The sequence below is a fragment of the Macaca fascicularis genome, chromosome 11 (assembly GCF_037993035.2).
Source record: "Macaca fascicularis isolate 582-1 chromosome 11, T2T-MFA8v1.1".
In the NCBI taxonomy this organism is placed as follows: domain Eukaryota; kingdom Metazoa; phylum Chordata; class Mammalia; order Primates; family Cercopithecidae; genus Macaca; species Macaca fascicularis.
In genome coordinates this window covers 61311609-61331300 of record NC_088385.1, presented here as the reverse complement: position 1 = coordinate 61331300, position 19692 = coordinate 61311609, and the positions used below count along the sequence as shown (strand labels likewise).

Here is a 19692-nt window from a genome sequence, read left to right as displayed (position 1 = left end):
TTTGTCAGGATAGTCCTCTCAAGTCCTATTTGGGCTCTACACCACTAAAATGCTGTAGAACTCCCAGTATTTCAGCACCCAGACTAATCTCTCAGACTGCCTCCTACACCTTGAACAGCACAGAATGTTTTGTCACATCTTTTACTTCTTGGTTTTGAAAAATATTACCACCAGATCTACTTGTAGTGTCAGTGCCTTCCTTTTTTTGTGTAACCTTCAAAGGCCCCAAGTCCCTTTTCTCTATAATGCCTTCCCAGGTCATTTCAGGCTCCATCAATTTTTTTCCTTACAGGAATTTACAGTCTCTACCACTTTTTTTTTTTTGCATCTTTTGTGCTATTAAACCTTTCATCCACTTTGAGACTCGTTTTTCTAAGCACTTTGGGGACAAGAACTGCAGCTTACACTTTTTTTCCCCAGAACAAAGCCTCACATTATGTTTGGTTTTCCATTATCAAGTTGTAACCTTCCAGCCTTCTTGTCCTCTCCAACTCTTCATTGAGCTCTCTCCCCAACTCTAAAACTCGCTTTCATCAGACAGCAACAACCATCATCCTATCAAGCATTCTCAGATAGTGCCTTTTGAATTTTGGGATTTTACAACACATTCTAAACAAGAACAGCCAGACACAAAATTCCTGTCCTTAGTGATTGTTTTGTGGCGGTACTGCCTATCTCCTTTATAATTCCTCTTCTCTTCCCTCAAAATCTAAATTACCTTTCTATCTAGACAACTTCCACAAACAAGGCTTCTTTCTAGGCAGCTCCCCACCTCTAACCAGTTCTATCAGTCCCATTCCCTCAGGTGCCCATTTCTTTTTCTTTTTTTTTCTTTTTTTCTTTTTTTTTTTTGAGACGGAGTCTCAGTCTGTCGCCCAGGCTGGAGTGCAATGGTGCAATGGCGCGATCTTGGTTCACTGGAACCTCCGCCTCCCGGGTTCAAGCAATTCTCCTGCCTCAGCCTCCCGAGTAGCTGAGATTACGGGCGGCCGACACCACGCCCAGCTAATTTTTGTATTTTCAGTAGAGATGAGGTTTCACCATGTTGGCCAGGCTGGTCTTGAACTCCTAAGGTAATCCCAGGTGCCCATTTCTAAGTGCTCATCTGCCTTTTCTAAGATGGCCACCACAAAACCCAAGGAAAGAAATGCAAGCTCCACCCTCTCAAGGCCACTGTTGTTCTGGGGGCTAGGGGAGGATACGCCCAAGGACGGGGTGCCCAAGGAGGAGATCCTCGTGGGAAAGGGTCATCTGGGAGCTGACCCTAGGGGCTCACAGGTGAGCTCCACAGCTGAGTCCCCGGCCCCATACTCGGCCAGCGCCGAGGCTGCCAATCACAGGAAGTGCCGGCCCCCCGCCCCACCTCCCAACGTTACGCGCCGGAAGTGACCGTTGCTGGGGAGTGCGTGGGAGGAAGGTGACTGTGAGGAAGGTGTGTGTCCACCGAGGTAAGGAAAGGCATCCCTGGGCGCCCCTAAGCAATTCCTCTTTTGCGTACAGGGATACCTTCACCTTCTAATATTCTCTTTTCGCTTTTCTGCCAGTAGTCTTCAGCCTTGTGGGCTCTCAGTGCAGCTATTTTGGCTACCAGCCGGTTTCGCTGCATCGCCCACTCGAGGGCCTTCTTGGCGCCTTTTCTACGTTCTTTTTAAGTTAACCACCTCCATCACTTTCTCTTATTTAGTCTCATTGATTAAATCTGTGATTTTGTTGTTGTTTTTGTTGTTTAAAGGAAGAAAAATGATTCTTTTACTAAGGCCCGGAATTCTGTTAAGCGTTTAACCAATAGCCGCCGACTACATCCATCCCCTAAACTTGATTGCTTCCATGTAGCTTGTCTATTTCTCCGTGATCTAGTAGTAGGGAAAAGGTAAAGAATCCCCTGTTAACAGTTTGATGCGGAAGATACTTAAAGGACACGGCTAAGTGATGGTACTGTGAATTCCAGTGCCCCAGTGTACTGCAATTCGTCCTTTTGTCCGAGAAGAATAGGTTGGCTTCCTACAAGCTGCTGAATCTGGTGCTCATAACTTAAAATCAAGAAACATATTGGTTCTTCCTTCCAAAACTCTTATTTTTAATGAAAAAGTATGAAGTAGCTATGTATAAGTGAAACATGTCCAAAAAGACGGTGGGGATTTCTTGATCCAAACATAAACATGGAAAATATTTTTAAGACAAATTCACTAATGATTGTCATTAACAAATGGGCTCTGCAGCAAAAAAAACTAGAGTTCTAGCTGATTACTTGTATTTCCTATCATAGGTTCCAAAGCTGCTTATGTCATAGAATGGGGGTGGGGGGAGTTGTGAGGAGTGTAGAATTGTGTGAGGGGCCAAAGGAGAGCATGCTCTAGAGACAGACAATTTTCAGAAGTTTCCTATGGGGATGGTTTTATATACATTTAGGTTTTTCCCACAATAATAAATTTATTTAGTCTCGGTGCTCAATAGAAGAGATTTCTAATAGAAGAGGATTCAAACTATGAAACCATTTCTCTTTTAATCTTTCATATTCTTGTTACAGATTTGTTCTCTTGTGACTCTGTTATCCATAATATGGACAGTTCTTGAGTCCTAACATTCAGAGATTTTCCCTCAGTGCATAGAGGGAATGAGTATTAATTGGAGAACCTTAAAGTATTGCCACTTTAGCACTGAAGATTGGGACGAGAGGAGGTGAAACCTCACTAGAAAAAGGGGCAATGTCAGTGTGGCCCTTCCTGATCATGTTTAAGAAAAGTCATGAAAATGGTGAACTAGTGTTTCCAATCACATTGGAAGGGTTAAGTGTATACTGTCTATCAAAGACTGCCAGTATTTCCAGGTCCTAGAGAGGAACAAGACTGATAACCTGCCTATCTGTATTTTTAAGAACCCAAGAGGAAAGCTTTATAATAGGACACTATTTCTGTGTTTATGTATAAGGGGTTTGTTTTGTTTTTTTTTAAAGACAGGATCTCACTCCATTGTCCAGGCCAGAGTGCAATGGCACAAACCTCATAGCTTCTGGGCTCAAGCGATCTTCCTGCCTTTGCCTCCTGAGTAGCTGGGACTGCATGCACATGCCCCCATGCCTGGCTAAGTCTGTTTTTTTGTTTGTTTGTTTTTGGGGTGGGGGGATTGTTTTGTTTTTTGTAGAGACGTAGTCTTGCTTTGTTGCCAGGCTAGTCTCAAACTCCTGGCTTCAAGTGATCCTCCTGCCTCAGCCTCCCAAAGTGCTGGGATTACAGGTGTGAGCGACCACACCCGGCCCTTATGCATAAGTTTAAATGACAATATTCTTGTGGTCTTGACTTGCCCCCTCTAATGTTAAATATTATATTAATATTTATATTATAACCAATATTATATTAATAGTGTCAAACCCTAATAGATGCTAAACAGTGACAGGCACTTAAGTAATAGCACTTAAGGTAGACATCTTGTCACCCAAATACAGCTTAAATTTGAACTATAGGAGTCATATTTGGTTTTTCTTAACTATTTGGTAGGCCCTAGAATTTATTCCAAGAATGTGAATTAGGCCATGATGTTAAAATGATTCCAAGAAGTATGCTTTAAAGAGAAGAAAATATTGGGGGAAGTGGGGAGAGTAAGGGTTTCTTAAATTGAACTTGGGTAGTTTCAAATCCAGAAGTGACTCCACTTCTTAGGGTTACCTTTTGATACATTGATTCTGATTTCCTGAACCACACTTTTGTTTTTTCCAGCACTTGGATTCAGCTCCTTCATTTCCAACATGGAAGAAACTTACAGTATGTACTCCTTGTTGCTTTTAGAAAATAAGTTAAATCATTTACATATAGTTTTATATCTGACAAGACTTTTAGTGTGCTGGGAAAAAGTCAGACTTCTCAACTGCTGAGGAGGAAAAGTCTGTATAGTATTACCCAAATTTGAAATAAGGTACATGAAAATTAAGAAAAGAGGTATGAGAAGTCATAAAGCTTTGAAAAGGCCACAGTTAAGACACCTTTATTAAACTATTAAATGAGGCAGGACTTCACCTTCTTGTGTGTATGACACAGGGATAGTAACTTCTTTCTATTTTGAGGAGTAATATACTTATATAATAATGTTGATGTACATTAGTTTTTAGGATAAGAAATCTGGGAAGGATTCTATTTCTCAAGTGATCCAGGAACCTTAGATGGCCCAAGAAATCAAAGAGGAGTCAGCACCTGGAATCATACAGCATAGAACCAAAAGGGACTTGAAAAATCATTTATTACAACAGAGAAAATAGAACCTAGATTAATTTGCCCAAGTTTACATAGTTAGGGACAGAGTCAGAACCAGAGTCTTCTATATTGTTTACACCTAGTACCCTACATGATACCACAGGCTCTGATATCTAGGTTCTGACTAAATTTGAGAAATATCTGAGTTTATGCCCGTGGATAAAACTTGTCAACAGTACCTACTTTTTCTTCCTACTTTGCTGTCTTGTTCAGAATCTCATTATAATTAAAAGTCCCAACTAAAGGATATTTCAGTCCCATTCTACCCTCTAGGAAGAGTCCGGTGGAGAGCTGTATCTCCAAAATACAGAAACTACATAGAAATAATCTTTATTAAATATCTAGAACACAGTGGTTCTCAAACTTTAACATGCAGCAGAATCACCTGGAAAGCTTGTTGAAACAGATTGCTGGGTCCCACCTGCAGAATTTCTAATTCAGAAAGTCTGGTATCTGAGAATTTGCATTTCTAACAAGTTACCAGGTGATGCTGATCTGAGGACCACACTTTTGAGAAAAGGGATCCCCTGCCCCTTAATTTTTCTCAAAGTTTTTTTTTGTTTGTTTTTTGTTTTGTTTTGTTTTGTTTTGAGACAGAGTCTTGCTCTGCCACCCAGCCTAGAGTGCAGTGGCGTGATCTCGGCTCACTGCAACCTCCACCTCCTGGGTTCAAACAATTCTTCTGCCTCAGCCTCCTGAGTAGCTGGGGTTCCAGGTGCCTGCCACCATGCCCAGCTAATTTTTGTATTTTTAGTAGAGACGAGATTTCACCATGTTGGCTATGGTGGTCTCAAACTCCTGACCTCGTGATCTGCCTGCCTCGGCCTCCCAGAGTGCTGGGATTACAGGCGTGAGCCACCGCACACAGCTTTCTTAAGGTGTTTTTATTTAAGATGTGAAATTCCTGAGCCAGGTGCGGTGGCTCATGTGTGTAATCCCAGCTACTCAGGCAGCTGAGGCAGGAGAATCACTTGAGCCTAGGAGTTAGAGGTTACAGAGAGCTATGATCACACCACTGCACCCCAGACTGGGTGACAGAGCAAGACCCTGTCTCTCTCTCTCTCTCTCTTTTTTTTTTTTTTTGAAAAGGAGTCTGACTCTGTCACCCAGGCTGGAGTGCAATGATGTGATCTCAGCTCGCTGCAACCTCTGCCTCCTGGATTCAAGTGATTCTCCTGCCTCAGCCTCCCAAATAGCTGGGACTACAGGTGCATGCCACAATGCCTGTCTAATTTTTATATTTTTAGTAAAGATGGAGTTTCGCCATGTTGGCCAGGCTGGTCTGGAATTCCTGGCCTCAAGTGATCCACCCACCTCAGCCTCCCAAAATGCTGGGATTACAGGCATGAGCCACTACGTCCTGCCAACCCTGTCTCTTAAAAAGAAAAAAGAAGGCTGGGCATGGTGGCTCATGCCTGTAATCCCAGCACTTTGGGAGGCCAAGGCAGGTGGATCACAAGGTCAAGAGATCGAGACCATCCTTCCCAATATAGTGAAACCCCGTCTCTACTAAAAATACAAAAATTAGCTGGGCCTGGTGGCACGCACCTGTAGTCTCAGCTACTCGGAAGGCTGAGGCAGGAGAATTGCTTGAACCCAGGAGGTGGAGGTTGCAGTGAGCCAAGATCACGCCACTGCACTTCAGCCTGGCGACAGACTGAAACTCCGTCTCAAAAAAATTAAAAGAAAAAAGAATGTGAAGTCCCTGTGTGGTATATGTATATACTTATTCTTGGAAGCATACTACTCTCTATTAAATTAGAAAACAATGTCTCCCCTTTCTGTCTCTTAGTTCTTCGTTACTTTTTTTCAGCCACATTTTTTTTTCTTAAATATCACCTGGGAGTTTGTTGGAAATGGACAATCTCAGGCCTCATCCCAGACCTGCTGAATCAGAATGAGCACTTTAACACAGTCCCTAAGTGATGTAACACCTGGAGAGTAAGTTAAAGTTTGAGAAACACTGCCTTAGACTATATTTTCCCAAATTGACCTGGACTTCCAGCTTAATCTTATAGATTCCTGAACATCTCTGTCTTCTCTCTTTGGACTGTACCTCTTAGCTGATGATACTTTTGTCAGGCATAGTTCCTTATTTCCATGAAGTTTCCTCCATTTCTCACCATGGATTCTGGTCCCTACCCAAATATGAGTAACAGCTGAGTCTGTGCTTTTAGAGGAAGCTTGTCAAATAGACCTACTTTGTTTACCAAAGTAAATTATATTCCCAAGAAGCCAGACAAAAATTTGTAGAGCAGTTTGATAGTATTTATTACAACTTTTAGTGCACAGACACTTCAATGCAATATTCTTAGGTGTATATCAAAGAGAAATACTCATACATTGGCTGGGCATGATGGCTCATGCCTGTAATCCCAGCACTTTGGGAGGCTGAGGTGGGCAGATCACAGGAGGCTAGGAGTTCAAGACCAGCCTGACCAACATGGCAAAACCCTGTCTCTACTAAAAACACAAAAAATTAGACAGGTGTGCCTGTAATCCCAGCTGCTTGGGGGTTGGAGGCACAAGAATGACTTGTACCCGGGAAGCAGAGGTTGCAGTGAGCCAAGAACACACCACTGCACTGTCCAGCCTGGGCAACAGAGTGAGACCCTGTCTCAAAAAAAAAAATACTCATACATGCACACAGAAGAATAAACCAGATTGTTAGTCACAGCATTGTATATAATAGTAAAAACTGGGCCAGGCGCGGTGGCTCACTGTGGGAGATTGTAATCCTAGCACTTTGGGAGGCTGAGGCAGGTGGATCACCTGAGGTCAGGAGTTCGAGACCCACCTGGCCAGTCTCTACTAAAAATACAAAAAAATTAGCCAGGCATGGTGACAGGCACCTGTAATCCCAGCTACTTGAGAGGCTGAGGCAGGAGAATCACTTGAACTCAGGAGGCGGAGGTTGCAGTGAGCCAAGATTGCGCCATTGCACCCCAGCCTGGGCAACAAGAATGAAACTCCGTCTCAAAAAAAAGTAAAATCTGGAAACAACCTAAATGTCCATTCATAAGAAAATCAGTTTAAAATGTGGTACATCCATATGCAGCAATGAAATTTTTTTTTTTTTTTTTTAAGATGAAGTCTCGTTCTGTCACCCAGGCTGGAGTGCAGTGGCCGGATCTCAGCTCACTGCAAGCTCCGCCTCCCCGGTTTACGCCATTCTCCTGCCTCAGCCTCCCGAGTAGCTGGGACTACAGGCGCCCGCCACCTCGCCCGGCTAGTTTTTTGTATTTTTTAGTAGAGACGGGGTTTCACCGGTTTAGCCAGGATGGTCTCGATCTCCTGACCTCGTGATCCGCCCGTCTCGGCCTCCCAAAGCGCTGGGATTACAGGCTTGAGACACCGCGCCCGGCCCCGAAATATTTCTTGTGTGTACTGAATTGGAAGGAACTCCAAGATACATTAAGTGAAAAGCAAAAAAAGCAAATTGCAAGATAGAAGATACAGGAAATGGCCGGGCGTGGTGGCTTATACTTGTAATCCCAGCACTTGGGGAGGCTGAGGCGGGCAGATCACCTGAGGTCAGGAGTTCAAGACCAACCTAACCAACATGATGAAACCCCATCTCTACTAAAAATACAAAAATTAGCTGGGCGTGGTGGCAGATGCCTATAATCCCAGCTACTCAAGAGGCTGAGGCAGGAGAACCGCATGAACCCAGGCAGTGGAGATTGCAGAGGGCCAAGATCATGCCACTGCACTCCAGCCTGGGTGACTCTGTCTCAAAAAAAGAAAAAATACAGGAAATTCTGTCACATGCTATAACATGGATAAACCTTGAGGACCTTAGGCTAAGTGAAATAGGCTAGTCACAAAAAAAAAGACTATGATTTCACATATATGATGTATCTAGTCAAACTCACCAAAACAAAAAAGTAGAATGGTGGTTGCCAGGAGCTAGGGGGAGTGGGGAATGGAGAGCTGATATTTAATGGGTATAGAGTATCAGTTTAGTAAAACGAAAAACTTTTGGAGACTAGTTGCACAACAATGGGAATATGTTAATACTTAACACTATTGAACTGTATATTTAAAAATCGTTAACATGGTAAATTTTCTATGTGTTTTTAATCACAATTAAAGATTTTTGTCCCAGCTACTCCAGGGGCTGAGGCACAAGAATTGCTCAAACCCGGGAGGTGAAGGTTACAGTGAGCCAAGATCACACCACTTCACTCCAGCCTGGGCAACAGAACAAGACTCTGTCTCAAAACAAACAAACAAAAAAAAACAGATTTTTAAATCAAAAAAAAAAATTTTTAATTTAGAAAGCCAGATTAAAGTTGACCTAAATTGCTGGAAACCAGGAAGTAAAGCATTACAATGAGAAGCTCTCATTATCAACTCTGACATATGCTACTATATGGGCAGTATAATATACATGAATCATAAGGTACCATCCAGTCTATCAGCTGCTGACATGGCCTAACATTTGCTAGTGATGGGAATGGATTAAATGAGGGGAAACTAACAAGAATTTCATCTGTAAATTCTCCCTGGTTGTCCTGATGCTTCAGAAATATGAAAACATTGGTGGTCAAGAAGAGCCTGGTTGGCATAATAAGCCTGCCTGTCCTTTAAGACTTTTCCTTCCTATTCATTCTGTCCTTCAAGTCACCTTTCTGGCTCATTTGCATCACGATCATGGTTAGCAATTTATTCCATGTTTACCACTCTTCCAGTGAAACTGTCTGCTTCAATTCCCCACTGGCTTCTGATTTTCATAGCAGTCTCCTGGTTTATAAGCTTCTTATCAAATGTGAATTGTTTATCTTACTTCACTTTTATCGTTGCCTTCAAGGGTGGCGAGAGCAATTTATTAGGTTGCCTCTTGTCTTTATAATATACCAGAATGTGCTTAACCATTTAATTTCCCTTCCTTAACCAGGCTTGTTAAAATTTGGGGCTCAGCCTAGGCATCTTATATAGCCTAAGGGTTGTTTTAAATAGCATTTTATAGTTTAGGGGCTTTCTTTCACGAGCAGTTCCATATGTCTGCAGTTGTCTTAACCTCAGGAGGTTCTGTTTTTGCACATTGTTCTATTTTTTTTAGCTGGCTAATGTAGTAGTCACTAGATTAAAGAATTCTCTATTTTGTTCTCACCTGTGTTCCAAAATATGAAAAGTAAAAACTACCTGTCTGATAACAGTATTGGTTTCGTTTGAGAGGTAATTAGAGTAACTAAGATTGGGAATTACTTATAGGAGTAAGTTAAAGCAAACAGATGAAAAAGAAACCTTCTATCCACTAATATTTTTCAAGCTTCCACAAAACATAACTGATACAGGGCAGTGCTTACCAACTTTTTTGTGTCAGGGGATACTAGTGATAGATGAAAATGCTAGTGAAGGGAACTAACTACCCCCAACTTGCCTGTGGAAATGGGTGAGGGATGGCTTGAACTAGTAGTGGGCCCCCAAATCAGTGTATTAGCACACCAGCAATCCATTTCAACTTCAGCATACTAGTCGGGAGGCTCTGGATAGAATAGCTAGAGAATAGGAATAACCCTGAATTAGCACTTTTAGAAAAGAAAAAGAGGATGACATTTTATTTAACTTTTTGTTCTGTAATAAGAGTAACCAGCAATGAAAGCACTATGTTCAATTCAATATGAAACTGAGACTTCATCCTGAGATTTCTGATTCTGCTGAACTTACTAAGATTCAGAAATATTTTAAATGTGTAGTCACCCTTTTTTTAATCCAAGTTTTCTTTAGACTATATTGTTCTATTATTACAGTCTCTTGAAAAAATCCAGTGTGCCTGGAATGCTGTAGTTTTACAAGAGCCTGTTATCGTTTTACCTACTGAAATACTTCTCTCTTTCAGCTGACTCCCTGGACCCTGAGAAGCTATTGCAATGCCCCTATGACAAAAACCATCAAATCAGGGCTTGCAGGTTTCCTTATCATCTTATCAAGTGCAGAAAGGTAGGGTCATAATTTGCCCTCTAACGCCCTCCTGAGTTCTTTTAAAAGGCCGTGTTTTATAAACATCAAATAATTTTATCATAAATGTTTTAATTGATTGCCAGAATTGTTTTGGGAATCTACCTCTCTTAAATACCAACATTTATAGAAAGGCATTTATTCATTCCTTAAGAGAAATTTTTTCTTGTTTTGGTTTTCTTCCCATTAACTAGTGACAAAGAACCTTTTATAAATAGCATCTCTAGAGTCTTCTCACCCTTTGTAAAGCAGACTAATTTTTGCTAACAATGAGAAATCCTGCCCATCTTGTAAATGTGATGTATCCATCGGCCTAACAATGATTGAGTGCTATAATTCACTTTTTCTGATTATTTTGTTTAGAAATTTTAGAGCTTGAACAGCTAGAAGTTAGCCCAAGAAAAATTATTCCTAAAAATAACTGTATCTCCAAGTTTCAACAATAAACATCTTTTAAAAAATAATAAATAAGGATTTTCTTTCTGGCCACTCTTGTATAGACTTAGCTGATATAAACTATTTTCATGCTACATTAATTGAGACATTTTGACAATGTTATTAGAATGCTGATACGGAAGCCAAAATTCTGCTAGAATTTATGCTTGGAAAGCAATTGAGGTATTTAATCCAAACTGCATACAATTCAGCTTTAACATCCTTTAAAAAGTGCTTGTAATCCTGGAAACATAATTTATCTTTGTTATTTCTCCAGCTCCTTTTAATCTCGAGAGCAAGTATCCCTTAACATTAAACCTAGAGAGTATGGATCAGCAGATACCACTACCACATTGTCCCTTCTAGGCTCTCAAACATTTCCCAAATGGAGCCAAGTGGTAAAAAAAAGACACTATCATAACTCCCCTCTTCTAATGTTCTTACTCTTTGGCCACAAAACCTTTGTATTGAATGCCTGATACCACTTATGAAAATGATGGAGATGCCTGCAAGTTTCTCACACCTATATATTTTTCCAGCCTTCTCCCTGCTTCATATTATTTTTTACTTTTTCAAGTTTCATTTATGACGTATCTTTTATTTTCCTAATTAATTTCTTAATTGCTGGTATATTTGCCATAGGATATAGGTGATACTAAACCCTTTGTTTTGTTTTAAAATAAGGAACTTGGTCAGCAAAGTAGACTCTATCATTTGGATTTTTCCTTAGTGAAATAGCTGAAATAAAGGTCAAATTGTTCAGAGATTTATTTCAGGCATCATTACTTTAAGTAAGCGTCACTGTGTTAATCTGAAAAATCATTGGTTTGCCTCTTCTGCGGCTCCCTTCCAACAGCTATTTTCCAGCACTATTGTATTGCAATGGAAGGGACACAACTGCAATGCAGACTCAGAGTGTATTTTAGTGTTACTATTCATCCTGAATATCAGCTTTCAAAGACATCCAGAGAGCTCTCTCATTACGGGCTGTGCTGCCTGAATCATGTGACTCTGAGAAACAAACAGCGGGGAAAGATGTCGTTCAAATACCCAATCCTAAATTCATTGTTTAGCTCTACATAAAGCACTTAAACCCCAATATCTGTGTTGTCAGTCTCTACAATCATAACGAAAAGACTTATGTTTCAATGATTTTGAAGTAATTGTCTATAAGAACAATAAATAATTCCCTCTTAGTTTTTTACTATGAGTTTGTTATAGTTAAGCCAGAAATTTACTGAGGAAATTTAGGAGAGGCATTTGTAGAATAAGGCTTAGCTACTCCCCGTTGACTTTAAGAGATTCAAATAACTAACAGATCCCTTAATTTTGGTTCCATAGAATCATCCTGATGTTGCAAGCAAATTGGCTACTTGTCCCTTCAATGCTCGCCACCAGGTTCCTCGAGCTGAAATTAGTCATCATATCTCAAGCTGTGATGACAGAAGTTGTATTGAGCAAGATGTTGGTAAGACTCAGTATCTCAAATGTTTCAGTACTGGAGGGTAGCTCCTTCAGATTTGTATTATGCTACGTTGTCGGCTTGATTTTTGGCTTTCATTGTTTCAGAAGAACAATACTTTTCCACCTTTGAGATTTGTATCATGGCAGCAATAGGTTTTCAGATTGTATATGTCATACTGTTTTCTCTCCTGAACAGCCTAGTTCATTTTACTAATAATTCATCTAAAAATCTTTCATTGCCATAAATATGGTAAACATTTTTGTTCCTGCTTTTCTTTCTTCTGTCAGCAAAGAGATAAGATCCCTCTGTTTAGCTTTTATACTATCCATTTTTCAGAAATAAAGACCCAACAGGCTACCCTGCAACCTTTTAAGCTCCTAGCCCCTTTGAACACAATAACTTGGCAATATCCCCCTCTTATGTCCAATCTTTATTGTCTTGCAGTCAACCAAACCAGGAGCCTTAGACAAGAGACTCTGGCTGAGAGCACTTGGCAGTGCCCTCCTTGTGATGAAGACTGGGATAAAGGTGAGCTGCCTCTACATCTTTTTCTTCACAATGTCTAAATCTCAAGTCATTTGCTTAAGACAGAAGGAAGATTTTCCTTTTTTATGAACATACCATGTTGTTCAGAATGCCTTATTATTTTTATTGGGCCCCAAAACGAGCACATTTGTATCGCTGTGCAGACACGTGGAACAGCCGATCGCTCTTGATTGGAAAAAGCACTTCTTTACATCTGTTTTTTTCCATAAATTGTGTTGTACCATCTGTGTTTGATTGTTACTAGGCACGTTTATTATTATTTATGTTGCTTGTGTTTATATCCTTCAATTAAATTCTTGCTACTGTGTCACTTAGGCAGGGTACTTGATCAATTTTTACTTGCTTCTGCAAAACGTAGGTGTATTATTTCCCATCTTATAAATTCAACCAACATGAACTGCTGGTGTCTTATCTAGTAGCACCACAAACTATGTTTTGCTTCCTTTGACAGATTTGTGGGAACAGACCAGCACCCCATTTGTCTGGGGCACAACTCACTACTCTGACAATAACAGGTAAATGAAATGGTCTCAACCCAGCATGGCCTCCCAAAATCAGGGTGTTCTGTTACCGAGAGAAGCCACCAGAACATCAATTGATCACTTTCTTTAACGATGTTCCTTGATGGTAGTTTAGATATTGTTTTGTCGTTTTTCATATTTATTCCTTGATTCATAAAAAGGTCATGTGCTTTGTGCCAATCATTAGGGATACAAAAATACATTATCGTTTAGCAAGGGTAACAGTGGCCCCAGACTTTCATGTGTCTTAGTTATGTTTTTTGCTAGGTTTACATTATTTTAATGCTTTGAAAAAATTCTCCCATTATACCGCTTGGATCATTTTTACTTTAGGTAACCAGTGTATAAGGAAAAAGTAGTCTTAAAAATTCTTTATTTGAGACTGGAAAATCCAGAGTACCTATTAGGAAAGAATATGCATCTCTTCTTCCCACTGATTTTGTATCTAATTTATTTTTTTAGAGACAGGGACTCTGTTGACCAGGCTGGAGTGTAATGGCATGACCATGGCTCACTGCAGGCTCTACCTCCTGGGCTCAAGCAATCCCCCTGGGCCTCTCAAATAGCAAGGACTACAGGGACCCACCACCACACCTAGCTAATTCTTTATTTTTAGCAGAGACAAGGTCTCACTATGTTGCCCAGGCTGGTCTCAAACTCCTGGCCTCAAGTGATCCTCCCCACTCTGCCTCCCAAAGTGTTGGGATTACAAGCCTGAGCCATCATGCCCAGCTCTAACTGAAAACTAGAAGATTTCTGGCCAGGCACAGAGTAGCTCATGACTGGAGGCCAAGGTGGGAGGATCACTGAGGCCAGGAGTTCAAGATCAACATGAGCAACACAGTGAGATCCTGTCTCTACAAAAAAAATTTTTTTTTTTTTTTTTTTTTTTTTTTTTTTTTGAGACGGAGTCTCGCTGTGTCTCCCAGGCTGGCGTGCAGTGGCGTGATCTCGGCTCACTGCAAGCTCCGCCTCCCGGGTTCACGCCATTCTCCCGCCTCAGCCTCCCAAGTAGCTGAGACTACAGGCGCCCGCCACCACGCCCGGCTAGTTTTTTTTTGTATTTTTAGTAGAGACGGGGTTTCACCATGTTAGCCAGGATAGTCTCGATCTCCTGACCTCATGATCCACCCGCCTCGGCCTCCCAAAGTGCTGGGATTACAGGCTTGAGCCACCGCGCCTGGCCAAAAATTTTTTAAAAACAAAATAAGCTGGGCATGGTGGTGGATGTCTGTAGTCTCACCTACTTGGGAGGCTGAGACCAGAGGATCACTTAAGCCCAGGAGATCGAGGCTGCAGTGAGCCATGATCATGCCACTGCACTCCAGCCTGGGTGACAGAAAGAGTCTTTGTCCTAAATAAAATAAAAATGAATGAAACTATTTCTCATTAACACCAGTACTCAAACCTTGGAAGATCAAGTTTCAAACCCAAATGAGAATACTTCTGGTTTAGGAAATGAAGGAATAAGATGCTATACGTCACTTTTTTCCCCAAACAGAATGCTTACCAAATTTTTACTTTTTAACTACTGAGATCAGTAAATAATTTTAAGTGTATACTATTATGTGCATTAAGATAGAAAAACTTAAAATGAATTCCATTGGCTACAACTTTTAATTTTACCTCAGTTGAAGATTTGCTGCTTTTGGTTTGGTTGCCTTAGCACTTTGTTTTATCTCTTATGTTTATTGAGTGAGTTGATGAGCCTGTCATACAGCTGAACAGTAGATGGCATTGCTGTTTATCTCAATTTCTAGAAAATGAAAATGGTTAGACCCATCTTAATGCCTGTACAGAACAGGGAGCTTTCCAGAGAAGTAAGTGGTAATCATTCTAATTGCCGGAATGTTTTGATGGAAATGTGTTTACATTTCAGATGAATGTAGGTTGTTGTTTTTCCCCAAATTACAAAAAACACATTTTGATTATCTTATGTGTGCCTGCTTGAATGATACTGATCTGCTGACATAGCCAAATTCATCTTTTTGCAGCCCTGCAAGCAACATAGTTACGGAACATAAGAATAACCTGGCTTCAGGCATGCGAGTTCCCAAATCTCTGCCGTATGTTTTGCCATGGAAAAACAGTAAGTGAAACAGAGGCAAAATAGTTTTACTCTTTTCATTGTGCTAAATACAGTTGATCTTGATTATTCAGATGTGTTCAGTCTGAACACCTTGCAAGGTCTTCCATGACCCTTAAAGTGAGTGCCTCCTTAAATTTTATGCCCTAAGCACCTTACTCAGTTCACCCTACTGACCCTGGTTAGGAGCAAGAAATTATGAACAAGAAAGTGTAAGATCACAGAAGCCAAAAGAATATTTTCAAAATGGGGTGACCACTGACATCAAATACCATGAGAAAATTTGGGAACCAATAAAAAGGTTGATGATTTGGGCTAAGAGGAAGTTATCCCTGATTTTTTTCAAGGCATAATATCAGTAGAGAATTGGGATCAGAAATTGGATTGTGAGGGCCTAAATGGGTATGAGTAGAGAGAAAATGAAAGTCATAAGTCATAAGAACCAGCATAAAGAATGGTATTCAGATGTCCTCCCCAGACTTCAGAGGTCATGCTGGGTAAACAAGTACTAAATTTGTATCACATTACCCTCATAATGAAATTTCCACATAGGGAACACCCAAGATACTGTCATTTTTACTTAATACAAACTTTCTTTTCCAATTTGCCCCTAGATTCAGATTCTCTTGATTTCAGTCTGTGCTACTGTTTGAGCTAATTTTTAGGTGGCTAGAGGATTCACTTTAAAACATTTTTCCCTGGATACTTGCATTTCCCAAAACATGAAGTCACCAAATTATATGTCAAAAGGCTTGATAGGTAAAGGTCTATTTTCTCTTCCCATGCCCTTGAATGAAATCTGATTACTAATATTAAATTCTTCTACTTTTATATTATAATTCAGTATACCCAGGAATAAGTCATTTGTATTTAGTAAGAATAGGGGATGGAGTGAATTTCAATTGGCATGGTGTATTTATTTTGAAATATTTCTACTTGTAGATGGAAATGCACAGTAACTGAATACCTATCTCATCAAGTAAGTGTTTCAGTTTTATTTCACTATCTCTTCAGATGGTAGCAAGATTTAACTGGACATAAAGCAATTTGGGTCCAATTTTCTTTCAGATTATGGTATCAAATTAAAGCTTTGTGTGTGCATGTGTTTTTTAAGTATATAGCCTCTGTTATGGCTTTACACTCTAATGAATAGGCATTTACTGGTTAAATTAGAATTCTGTTCACATGCCAAGTTGTTTTCTCTAACATTAGTACACATTGCCTTTTTTTTTTTAGTCAAAGTTGCATTCTAGATCTATCATGCCTCTTTTAATGGACTGAGATTAATCAGACAGCTGTGCTTCACTGCTCTGCAATTCATTCCCTGTGCAGTACAGTTTAATACTCATCAAAAAATTCATTCTCTTTTTAATGAGCACTTAAAAGTTTTGGGTTTCTGGCTGGGCACGGTGGCTCATGCCTGTAATCCTAGCACTTTGGGAGACTGAGGCGTGCAGACCAGTTGAGGTCAGGAGTTGGAGACCAGCCTGGCCAACATGGCGAAACCCTGTCTCTACTAAAAATACAAAAATCAGCCGGGCATGGTGGTGCACGCCTATAATCCCAGCTACTCGGGAGGCTGAGGCAGGAGAATCGCTTGAACTGGGAGGCAGAGGTTGCAGTGAGCCAAGATCACACCACTGCACTCCAGTCTGGGCCACAGGGTAAGACTATGTCTCAAAAATAAAATAAAATTTAAAAAATAAAAGTTTTGGGTTTCTAAGAGTCTTACACTGTCGATCTTATCTGAGTATTTGATTTAGCAGAACCTCACAAAATCTATGTGTAGAGACCAAAATCTCTCTCACTTTTCACAGATGAAGCCTTTCCTTTAGGTTACCCTACATGCCTGTGGCAGAGCCAAGTTTGATTCTTCAAATGTCGTCTTGGCTGAGGTTGCCCACATACATCGCTTCTGGCAAAGGAAATGTTATAAAGCCTGAAATGGGATTATATCCCAACTGTTTTGGAGTTAGTAGGCCCTCAGTGAATATTTATTGAATTAATGAATAATTGGCCTCTTGCATTCCAGTCTGTTCACGCTCTCTGAACAGTGAAGCAGATAAATCTGTGAGTTAGTTTCATTTTGTAGTAAAACTGATGTTTCTTCTGGTAAGAAGCAGAAAAGAGATGCTAAAAGTTAACATCCCTTAGCTATAGACAATAATACTTATCAGTTGCTTCTAGGTACCAGCCATTTTTCCTAGTAGATTCTGACATCAAATTGTTAAATACGTTTGAAAGCCAGAAAATGGGATTTGGTCCCAGAAGGACGAGAGATACAACAGCACTGGGGTACATCAGGAAAGCATACATTGAGTATGGTGGTATACACCTGTCATCCCAGCTACTTGAGAGACTGAGACAGGAGGATCACTTGAGCCCAGGAGATCAAGGATATAGTGTACCATGACTGTGCCTGTGAATTGCCACTGTACTCTAGCCTCAGCAACACAGTGAGACCTTGTCTCTTAAAAAACAAAAGTGGGGAGGGCTGGGCACAGTGGCTCACACCTGTAATCCCAACACTTTGGGAGACAAGGCAGGAGGATGGCTGGAGCCCAGGAGTTTAAGACCAGCCTAGGCAACATAGCGAGACCCTGACTCTTAAAAAAAAAAGGGGGTATTGGAAGAGAAGCATACATTGAACAGACCTGGATAAATGGTGAATTTTGAGTTCCTCTCTGATATGCTATACAAGGTGTCTGCAATCAAACAATATGAATAGCTGTCTAGTAAAAATGGCTACTCCAAGATGAAAATCTAGGAGAAAGTTCTGTGTCTATAACTTAAGACCAGACCCTTCTCTCCTTTGGGACTTAACTCTTTGTGGTTAAACTCCTTACATACTAAAAATTTATTTTTCTGTGTAACTTCTGAGGAATCAGAAAAATAATTAGGTTAGATAAGAATCCTTAAGCAGCCACAGACCTTATCCTCTTAATAAAAATGAAGTTTGGGTTTTTTGTTTGTTGGTTTTTTGTTTTTGAGATGGAATCTCGCTCCCATCACACAGGCTGGAGTGCAGTGGCACAATCGTGGCTCACTGCAACCTCCACCTCCTGGGTTCAAGCAATTCTCCTTCCTCAGCCTCCCAAATAGCTGGGATTACAGGCATGCACCACCATGCCCGGTTAATTTTTGTATTTTTAGTAGAGATAGTGTTACACCATGTTGGCCAGGCCGGTCTCAAACTCCTGACCTCAGGTGATCCACCCGCCTTGGCCTCCAAATAGCTAGGATTACAGGCAGGAGCCACCACACCTGGCCATTAAGTATTATTTTCAATGCCTGTTGTTGCAGAATTCTCTGGTTTATTTGGAAGGATACAAAAGAAATAAAAGATATGACTGTGCCCTTAAGGAACTTAAGTGTGGGTGAAATGTTTTTGAATGTACACACATGACAGGGGTTTGTTCACTTAGCACTTAATGTGTTTTATCCTATTTATGTTTTTATCAACAATTCCACTTTTTACTAGACAAGTACCTCAGAAGCAAGTAGGATCATACTAATTCTTGTCCCCTGATGTACACTGTAAAAGCTCAAAAACTATTTTTGAACTAATGAGTAAATACAGTATGTGAGAAAAAGATCAAGATAAGTTAATTGGAGTTAATCCAGAATTATCTGAATCAATTTCCTGATATTCTCCTCACTTGTAAAACTCTTGACACAGGAGTGTACATTGATTTCTGTATAGAATGTTTTTAATTCAATTAACAAGTTTCTCTGTGCTCAGTGGTACTAAAGAGTTAAGGGTCAGGAGGTACTTGGCGTTCTGCCATTAACAACAGCAGATTCCTCCGTTGGAACAAGATAATTTAATTGGGTTGTAGTTGTGTGGCCCATTGTCAGATGTAGTTGGTGCTTTTTTCATTGAAAAAACTAAGAACTTTTATTCTCCATTTACTTGCAGATGCCAGACCCTAAAAGACTCTTGCTGCTTCTTGCTACCAGTGGGTTCTTCATTTTCCTCCTAATCTAATTGTAGAATGACAAACTCTCTGTGACTTTCCAAACTGACAAGCACATCTTTTTCCTCCCCCCACCCCACTTGAATCCTTGTTTGATGCAAGTACCCTCATACTCAGAAGCTTCTAAATAAACCTTTGATACAGATTGCTTAATAGTTTGGTCAAGTACCTGCAGCCCCAAGATCGGAGATCACATCTAATTCCACATTAATGAACCATAGTGATTAAAAGTTTTCTTAAAAGAACTAACTGAAATAGACAGGAAACTTGGGTTAGAAAAAGAAACTGTATATTTGTGTTCTCTGATACACATGGACCAAATTCCTTTTAGTGTTTATAGCAATGGACTTTTTCTGATCAGTTCATCTGTTTATCCATTCTCTGAGATATTGATAACATTTATATAGCAAAATACTCCATTCTTATTTATAGTCTTTAGGACATCTTACCGCCT

General features: G+C 40.3%; 1 protein-coding gene across 3 annotated transcripts; it reads left to right on the top strand.

Moving 5' to 3' along the window:
* The first annotated feature begins 1391 nt into the window (after positions 1–1391).
* Positions 1392–19387, top strand: GTSF1 (gametocyte specific factor 1). 3 transcript variants are annotated; one of them, XM_015430655.3, is made up of 9 exons: positions 1392–1432; positions 3714–3758; positions 10090–10190; positions 11985–12111; positions 12553–12636; positions 13106–13169; positions 15170–15264; positions 16204–16240; positions 19181–19387. In XM_015430655.3, the coding sequence occupies exons 2-8, from the start codon at positions 3743–3745 to the stop codon at positions 16218–16220; spliced, it is 504 nt and encodes a 167-aa protein (XP_015286141.1). In that variant the 5' UTR covers positions 1392–1432; positions 3714–3742; the 3' UTR covers positions 16221–16240; positions 19181–19387. The 3 variants fall into 3 exon arrangements, with proteins under 3 accessions (XP_015286141.1, XP_045221340.1, XP_065380410.1); XM_045365405.2 differs by having other exon boundaries at positions 1392–1448; XM_065524338.1 differs by having other exon boundaries at positions 1392–3085.
* Positions 19388–19692: the final 305 nt, after the last annotated feature.

Bases quoted from the DNA above. Each gene is read 5' to 3' on its own strand.
- GTSF1 (XM_015430655.3), top strand. The intron at 12,112-12,552 runs GTAAGACTCAGT...ATTGTCTTGCAG, and splicing joins TTGTATTGAGCAAGATGTTG to TCAACCAAACCAGGAGCCTT. The intron at 12,637-13,105 runs GTGAGCTGCCTC...TTCCTTTGACAG, and splicing joins TGATGAAGACTGGGATAAAG to ATTTGTGGGAACAGACCAGC.